The sequence below is a fragment of the Anarrhichthys ocellatus genome, unplaced genomic scaffold (assembly GCF_004355925.1).
Source record: "Anarrhichthys ocellatus isolate YVR2014 unplaced genomic scaffold, GSC_Weel_1.0 scaffold35, whole genome shotgun sequence".
Classification (NCBI taxonomy): domain Eukaryota; kingdom Metazoa; phylum Chordata; class Actinopteri; order Perciformes; family Anarhichadidae; genus Anarrhichthys; species Anarrhichthys ocellatus.
The window spans coordinates 2,630,254-2,639,137 of NW_022280065.1; the positions used below are offsets into that span (position 1 = coordinate 2,630,254).

An 8,884-nucleotide genomic window follows, 5' to 3' on the forward strand; every position below is an offset into this window, starting at 1 on the left:
ATGTGGAGCTTTTCATTTGCATTGTCCTTGTTTAGCTATTCATTCTTGGTGTTACAGGGTCACTGTGTTCATTCTGATGTGTTGTGTGTTGCTGGCTTGCTCCCCAGATGTTTAATAGCCTGCACGCCCGTTTTAATTCTGTAAATGAGTGACGGTGCTCCTCGCTCATTTAAAAAAAAAAAAAAAAAAAATGCAGATCTTTCAACAGATAAGACAATGTGACCTTTGTATCCAAATTACACATGCTAAGGTGCCAGTGCGGGAGGAGCGACGATGGGCGAATGAGTCAGCAACATTAAAGTGAGACACAATGAGAGCAGTGCAACCATTGAGGAAAGGCTGTGTATACTGTCTGTCTGTGTAGGGAAGTCTCTTTAGTGGGCGGTCAAGAGCTTTTCCCAGATACCTGAGGCTTGTATCTCACTTATCCACAGAAAAAAAAGCACCAGTAGTGAGACTTAAAACAAACAAACACTTGAAAGCCCTCTCAAGAATCTGGCAAGACTGCTTTACCTCTTGCAGCACTTTTGCCACCCACACCGGCTTTAGTATTTTTACTGAGAATTCTTCTACTCTCAGGTTTCTCAAAAAAGTGTCATTTGGGAGAAGCTCGGCCCTCCAACACAGCTCAAATCAAAGTTTGAGCTGTCTCTTCTAGTGATTTTGTTCATGTTTGTGGCTTCCCTAAAATGTATTGTAAGATCATGGATGATAGCTATAGACTGCTTTCGGTTTCAACGTGTTTTTCTGTGTCTACACTTAATAAGTGAAATACTTTGGAAAGCCACCGAGCCTTACAGATGAAGTAATCCCACCCGCCCCGGCTCCTCGTCCCCGCCGCTGAAGCCGCTCCTATAGCCACAAAGCCTGCCTGGTTGGCGTGCAAATCACACATGACGTGAAACGGCTGTCCCCTGAGCCACAGATCATAACATTAAAAAACAAAGTATACGTGTTTTCATACACTTTCACTCCCTTTTCTCCTGAGAGTTAGAGCCGCGCTCTTCCACGTTCCCACTTCTCCATCTCACTCTTCCAGGTACACGCCCTTTGACTTGTCAGGGGGAAAAGTTTTAGGGAAAAAAAAAAAAAAACTAAATCACGGAAGAGATTCTGCTGTCCTACTAGTTTGGCAAGTTCTCTGGGCTCAAAGAGACGTAGAAAGGCGGAGAAGAGAGCAGAAACTCTTAATTCGCGCACATTTATACACTTCAGTTGTCCCGCAGACGGTATACGGTGAGTTGAATGATTCTTTCTGGATTCTTTTAAATTTCTCCTGCGTGTAAGCATTGTGTTTGTTCATTTTTTTTGTTGCCACGTTTCGATAATCTTGCAAGAGCAATCCCATGAAACCTGGCCGCTGTCTGACTGCATGCAGGACGGTTTCAATGACTCCAGCCCGCAGAAGTTTTTAGGCTCACGTTGCACTTTTACGAAGTAGAGTAGGCTACAGGGCGACAGTTGGTTATTCTGCTGCTATGGACGGTTTTATTGGCGGTGTTTGATTGCCAATTGCTCCCTGTCTGTCTCTCGGAAAGATATTTGATATTTTGACGTAGATCAGTTGTCAGGTTGCCGATCAGTTGCAAACAGCCTATGAGAAATTGAAGTGACTTGAGGTGACCGAGTATTGAGCTTATGTGGTATATATCCAGTGGGCATCCGGGTCGCGCGTAAGAGCGCAATTATTATTATTTTTGCGCACAATATGCTTTATAAAAACAGACCGCAACAGAGTGTCAGCTTGTCTTGCTGCGTGTTTTTTTTTTTTGTTTTTTTTGCGAGGCTGTGTCGTTTGTGACAACTTTAAATATTTAAAACAGCTCATGGTGTTGATGGTAATGAGTCCTGATGAGGGGAACTTTATTGATAGTGTTGCGCAACGCTCGGCTTTTCAATTGTCTCGTGTTTTCATACCTCAGCGAGGAGGCGGATGAGAGACGGCCGACGTACGTCTGCTCACCGCAATTTACAGCCACAACCGAACTTGTTCCTCTGTTAATATTTTATGCCACACACGAGCGGTAGTATTGTCATTACTCTGCGCACATACCGTATCACATTCGCCCGTTTGGAAACGCAATCCTCCCATCTCCTCTGGAGGGAAACGGGAAACCTGTGGTTGTAGGCCTGTATATTTAATTATTTGATTTCGGGGGCCCTTTAAGACAAATAAACGGGATTAGTTTGTCTCCGGTCCTCGGGGACGAATGATGCAATTCATTTTGTCGTAATTGGGGCACTGTGTGAGGACTCTTGTCCCAGCGGCCAACACCACCTCGAGAATGGCCACATAGGTAAATAATGAATGTGAGAATGGACAGAAACGTCGATCTAAGAATAGAAGAAATGCCTTTGGCTGGTATTTGTGGACGGGACGCACCGAGAGCTATTAAGGCCTTTGTGTGCTCTGGCTGAGCAGGGTGTGTCACCTGTGCAGGAAGAAGTCCCCTAAAGTTCCTACAAAACACGTGCTGTGTCTGTAGTAACACAAACACATGCTATACAAGGAAGGACGGGTTTTTTTGTATAGGGGTCAAATCAACCCCTTTTGAATCTCATCCCTATTTTTCAATGACAACTGTATTGACAATCAGATCTGCTATATGCTAACTCTACTACATGCAAACGTGTGGCCTTGTCTATACTACGGTGTCAGAGCTCTCATGATATAATGAGACAAACAGGCATGCATGTATGCTTGCAGTAGAGAAAATTGCTTGGGGGGGGGGGGGGGGGGCATATGCAGTTCAGAAATTAAGATATAACACTCAGCTCACACGGGCAAATCCTGTGTGCAGATCTAAGGTGTGTTTTTCTCACTAGTGCATACCATTGTTTGCTCTGCGGCATTTGAATACTGAAGCTGATAGACGAGTACAGTCGCCTTGAACATATCCTCTCACTGCTTTGGGGCAAAGTAGCTCAGAGTTGGCCTGTAAATTCCTGTCTAAGTGATCTCCGCGGACAGCAATGAATGGAATTCTGGCAGAGCTGTGTCACCTCCTGGTATTTGTTTTACACTTGGAGCAATGTCTATAGATTACCTGTCGACATCTACGTTTATTTCTGTGTTTCTACCTTAAATAGTAATTGTGCAGGAATTTGCTGCCGGTGTGTACCAAAAGCCTTTAAAATCGTTTTGAAGCCTCATTGTCAGACGTGTTTGCGTGTATTTGTGTCCAACGGTGTGAAGGCTGTAGAAGGAGAAAAGTCAGTGGGCAGGCAAAGGAAGAGAGAGTGCCACTGAAAGAGAGAGGCCGGTACGGCTGGTGAGAGAAAGAAAGACACAGAGAGAGAGCGGAGCAGACAGGGACTAGGTAACCCCTTAGGTAATCTGAAGCCCAGTCCCCTCGGTAGCTTCAGTAGATCAGATGACCTATCAAAGATCAGAACTTCCATTGTGCATCACAGCTTGTCTCTCAATCAGGCTCCCTCTCACCCTCTCCACTTATCTCACGTCACCGGCCCTCCCTTATTGCGGCTCTGGACCCAACACCTGAAACGAAAGGCCTCGCAGGGACACGAGGAGATCCGCTGTTTCATTTTCCACTGGATGTGCCGATTCAATGTGTTTTGAATCAGGCCGTCCTGGAACTTCCTCCCTTTCACTGCACGCTGCAGCAGCAACACGTTTAATCACTAATGCCATGGTCTATCTATCTTTTTCTATCTCTATCTCTATCTATCTATCTGTCTGTCTGTCTATCTATCTTTTCATCTGTCTGTCTATCTGTTTATCTTTTTCTATCTGTCTGTCTGTCTGTCTGACACCATTGTCTTGACCTCTTCCTTTTCCCACAGAGAGCAGTCATGGAGTCTGCTATTCAGACCATGGTGAAGGTCTTCATAAAGTCGACCAAGGGGAAGGAGAGTCTAGGACAGGGTCAATTCCAGAGCCTCGTCAAGAACCAGCTCTCCAACATCCTTACGGTTAGGAAACCTTCACTGAACCTCTCTGAAATATGACTAACACTTGCATCATGTAACGCCCTCACAGAAAACCATACAGTATAGTCTTACATTAGCACTGGCTAGTTTGAACCTGTTCAGACTTTTAACACGAGCATTGTGACCAATTGGTGGTGTAATATACAGCAGGGAAAAGTGATCCCATATGATAGAATGACATTCATCTGCATTATAATTTAGATAGAGCCACAGATGGAGGGTCATTTACTAATCATGTATGGTGATTTCACCAGTGGGAGTCCAGGTAGAGTTACTAATTATCATGCTTGATTGTCTCATGGTTGCGTGTGCCTGCTATACAGGACACAGACAGCAAGGAGGCGATCAAAAACATGGGCCAGGGACTGGATGCCAACCACGACGGCAAGGTCGGTTTCGAGGAGTACCTGCAGCTGGTCGGCTACCTGGCAGTGTCGCGCAGCGAGCAGCGCAACCTCGCCAAAAAGGAACCGGCCCAAAACGCTGCGTCCGAACCGGTGGAAATTGCCACCGGTCCGGAAAAAGAGGAGGCAAAGCCAGAGGCAAAGGAGGAAGCAAAGCCACAGGCACGCGCAGAGGAAAAGGAGGAAGATAAGCCAGAGGCAAAGGAGGAAGCTAAGCCAGAAGCCAATAATGCTGCAAAAGTAGAAGCAGCTGCTGAAGTAAAGGTAGAAGAAAATGTAGGAGAAACGGTAGAAATAAAGTCAGAGGGGGAGACGCAGCCTGAGGCAGCAATGTCAGAGGAGGAGAAAGCAAAGGGGCTGATCTCGATGGGTGAGGTAGATTTGCCAGTGTGTACGAGAGGAGAGCCGGGGATAATGGCTCCAGAGATGGAGATTCCTAGATTGGAGGAAGAAGTGGAGAAGAAGATAGAGGAGGCAACCTCATAGGGGACAATCCATTCATTCACAAAAAAATTTAAAAAAATTACACTACTCGCTTGCATTCAACCCTACACAAAACGCAGCATTAATCCCAAAATAAGTTGGGAAGCCACGAAATAATTTTTTTCAAATTCACACAACCTTGAAATACAAAATATTGATAAAAGTTGAAACACTACAAACCCAGCTCCATTCCTCATAAACGATAAATAACACATGACAGTAGAGTCACTGCTTTGCACCACTACTTACCACTATGTTCATATGTACAGCATATGCATCCCACTATATAGCACATTTACCTCATTATGATACTATCCTATGATAACGTGCAGACATACACTATCATACGCATGCCATATCCCTGTGAAAAATGTGCCACAAAATATGATTTACCTGCAGCAGCCACGCTGACACGTGTGACCAAAGTGTCACTGCAGCCAATATCTTAAGCTTAAATATCGTCCTTTATCTACTTTTATCTGGCTCCCATATTACACTCCTCTACGCTACTTACTACATTGGGCCTCAGTAGGACATCATGCTAAGCATTAATGGCTTAAAGGAATAGTTTGACATTTGGGAAATATGATAATTAGCTTTCTTGCCAGGAGTCTGATGAGACGATCGACGTACACTATAATTCCCTAATAATAATAATTCCCCAGAGTGTTGAACTGTTCTTATGTTTGCAGGAAAATCACAAACACAATAACACTATTTTTTATTTTTATTTTTACGTTCTCGTCTTTTAACTCGCGTTGCTATGGAGCTGATTTGGCATGACAATAAACAAATTGTTTTACTAAAGATTTGCATTACTTCAACCCGATGTGTATGCCCCACCTTTCTAGTCCTCTTTATAGGCTCTCTGGCCCTTTCTTTCATTTCTGTAAATCCCAGAGACGTTCACTTCATGTAGATCCTACAGTATATTCCCTTGAGTCGTAGTCAGCCATAGATTAGGAACTGGAAGATAAAGTGTGGCCGTTAAGGCTAAATAATTAAGGTTCAAGAATGGAATCCACACCAAAGAACCCCTATAGTCAAATGGGAGCCTAAAATAGTCCCATGGGAGTGGACTGGTGACCAGAGAAGGTGTTCATGCAACCTAATCCACCTGGATTAGAGCTGGTAGAAAAGAACAAGACAACAAACACCACATGACAACAAACATCAAGAAGTAAAAAAAAAGAAAAGAAGAATGAAGCCAATAACAGGTGTCACCTGCAGTTTTTATCTGAAGTGCTATACGATACAATTAGTGCATCTTAATTTGTTGTGTGTCTTTCAAACCAGATGGCATTTCAATGGTTATTGAAACCTGGCTTTTTTAAAGAAAAATGCTAATTGTTGCTTGTTGTTTCCAGCTTGTTTAAACACCAGTTGTTAAGGCTTGCGTGTTTGTTTGTCGGTTACACCCTCATACCGTTTAAAGACCCTGTTTGACCGGCAACTGGATCCTTGAGTCACAGGCATTGGGAAACCACTGGATTAGGCATTTGAGGGGTAACACACCCTGGGACACAAACAATTACATGAAAGTAATCCCGGGCTCCAGTGAACCTGCCCATCAGACCAGGTGCTTTGAAAAAAAAAAAAAAAGAATACTGAGCCATCTACATGAATCTATGTGGTGTGATCTTTTACAACAGGTCACTACGTAAGATGTTGCATGCGATCACAAAGGTATTTGCATTGTATTGCAATTATTGTGGCCAAATATTTAAGTTCAACATGGCCTCCTTATATGTAACTTTTTAACCTAACTCTTTCCTGTTTGGACCACTACGGAGATCACTTGAAGATGTACTGCTTTGTCACATTATATGCAATTTGTTAATTACAATTTAATGATTTGTAAGTTGTCTCCTCATCAATAATGCAGCCATGAGAAAAAAAGGCTTGCGTTGCAGGCCCTCTATGTTATATGTACCTGGCCAGCCGTGTCGTGCTTAAGGCGCACACATTTTGGGCACACTAGCAAATCTGCACCTTATGCACTGTAACAGCACCTGGCACCACAAACTGCTCTGCAGCAAAATGGGCAAAACAAATAAACCTGCGAGTCATGCGGTCACCCTGCCTCACAGCGACACTCCCATTGTAAATACTCTCATTTACACTCACTCTGCTCAGCCTTTATACTCGTAGTACGCTGTGTTTCCTGCATGCTCTATTGCCAACAAACCTACTGGACATGTTAGGCTATTTAGTCTATATTATGATTTCAACCTATATTCTTTTTTTTATATCAAAACATTTTCTAATCATGGTACTTCCTGTGAATAATGGAGACATATCACACACTTGCGTCATCTACAGCCAGCTTTCTGTTCAATGTGTACTTTGGCCTCAGGCCCTTGGCCAGACGTGTTGAGATTACTCTCAACCGATCATCATATGCAAAATGATGTAAGATTAAAAAATCTGGACAAAGCAAGATTCACTATACTGGCATTTAAAAAAAAAAAAAAAAAGAGACTTGTCTTGCACTAGCAACTGATTTAGCATGAACAGACCTGGCTTAAACATCATCTGGAACTTAATCTACAGCAGCTAACGCATTATTTTTTTAATCTATTTGGAACCGCAGATGGACGGAGTGAACTATGAGAGCAGAGTTCTCTTACTAACAAAGACATTGAACTGTCCCATAGTGTGAACCCCGCCCAGCCTTAACTCCAAGTAGATTAAAAACATGCTGGAACTAAACAGCGGATTTGTGGCAGGGAGTGTTTGCAGCCAGATTTTCATTGACGCACAATAAATCCCATTCATTCTGTGACAGAGAAAGATAAAAACCTGTGTTAAGAGCCCTCCCAGCGGATAAAAGAAATGTACATACAAGTATGTGGATGTGCTTTGGGTCAAAATGTCTGAGATAATGGGACCATTCCCAGGGTATTGTGCAGGCTCTCATCATTGTGCGCTGATGTACTCTGCTTATTTCCTGCCAAGTACTTGAGGGTGTGTTCGGTGTTTAGCAGTTGGACTCATTTCAGTCCGCTGTTATGTCCAGTAAACTCCACTAAGCTGGTGTGTAAAGCTTCATATGCAATGCTGTATCATTTTTGCTAATTCTATGTAACATGTTTAATGGCTAATATTGAATAAAACTGTGACAATAACAAGTCTGTATTTGTGTGGCCTGCTATGTGATGGCAAGGATCCAGTTATCTCGTGTGTGTGTGTGTGTGTGTGTGTGTGTGTGTGTGTGTGTGTGTGTGTGTGTGTGTGTGTGTGTGTGTGGGATGGAGAGAAAGTACCTGCAAAGAGAGAGAGGGAGGGAGGATAGAGAAAGAGTATGTAAGAGGGTTTTGGGGGGGTGAGGAGAAGGGGGAGGAGGGCGAGGGGCAGGTGATATTTAAGACACTGGCATACTCTCTCCCCATCTATCTCTGCCTTGGCTCAGTCCCCTGCACCTCTTCAAAGACAAAGGAGGCCCTACATCAGCACGCAGGTAAGACAGACAGCTTGGAGGGGTTTCTTCCCTCTACTTTCTCCTCTGCAGCTAATGGGGTGTTCACTTTAAAAAAAAAAGCACATTTAAAGCATTTTATCAGCTGTGCAACTGCAGCAAATATCTGTAGATTCAAAAGCCTTCAGAGCAGAAAGACAGTGCGCGCCCAGCGGAGGACCAACTTTTTATTTTCTTGTACCGTCTGCTTTTTTTTGATGTGCAAGCTTTGAAAAGAGCATGACAGGGAATTCATACATCAAGCAAGTGAAGCCAATAGGGATTTTGTAGCAAAGCAGTGTTGAAAAGTAAAAAGGGGAATATACTGGCATTGATGTAGAATTAAGTATTTAAAACATATGAATAACAACTATAAGCATGGCATGGATGTACCAAACCATTAGTGCATTGTACTTTTTTTAACCAAACCTTTAACCTCGTTCATCACTCGGCGTAGATATTGCTCCATCAATAAGTTTACATAGTGCATATTCTTTATAACCATACACTATATTGTGTTACTGAGAGCATATTCGTCTCCATGGTTTCCTATTGTCTTGTGTCAGCGAGGGAGACAGATGACCCCTAT

General features: G+C 43.3%; 1 protein-coding gene across 1 annotated transcript; it reads left to right on the plus strand.

Annotated features, from left to right (window-relative positions):
* The first annotated feature begins 1,014 nt into the window (after positions 1-1,014).
* Positions 1,015-7,969, plus strand: s100u (S100 calcium binding protein U). The gene is made up of 3 exons (XM_031866313.1): positions 1,015-1,236; positions 3,805-3,933; positions 4,275-7,969. The coding sequence occupies exons 2-3, from the start codon at positions 3,814-3,816 to the stop codon at positions 4,839-4,841; spliced, it is 687 nt and encodes a 228-aa protein (XP_031722173.1). The 5' UTR covers positions 1,015-1,236; positions 3,805-3,813; the 3' UTR covers positions 4,842-7,969.
* Positions 7,970-8,884: the final 915 nt, after the last annotated feature.

Bases quoted from the DNA above. Each gene is read 5' to 3' on its own strand.
- s100u (XM_031866313.1), top strand. From the start codon at position 3,814: ATGGAGTCTGCTATTCAGACCATGGTGAAGGTCTTCATAAAGTCGACC. The intron at 3,934-4,274 runs GTTAGGAAACCT...CCTGCTATACAG, and splicing joins AGCTCTCCAACATCCTTACG to GACACAGACAGCAAGGAGGC.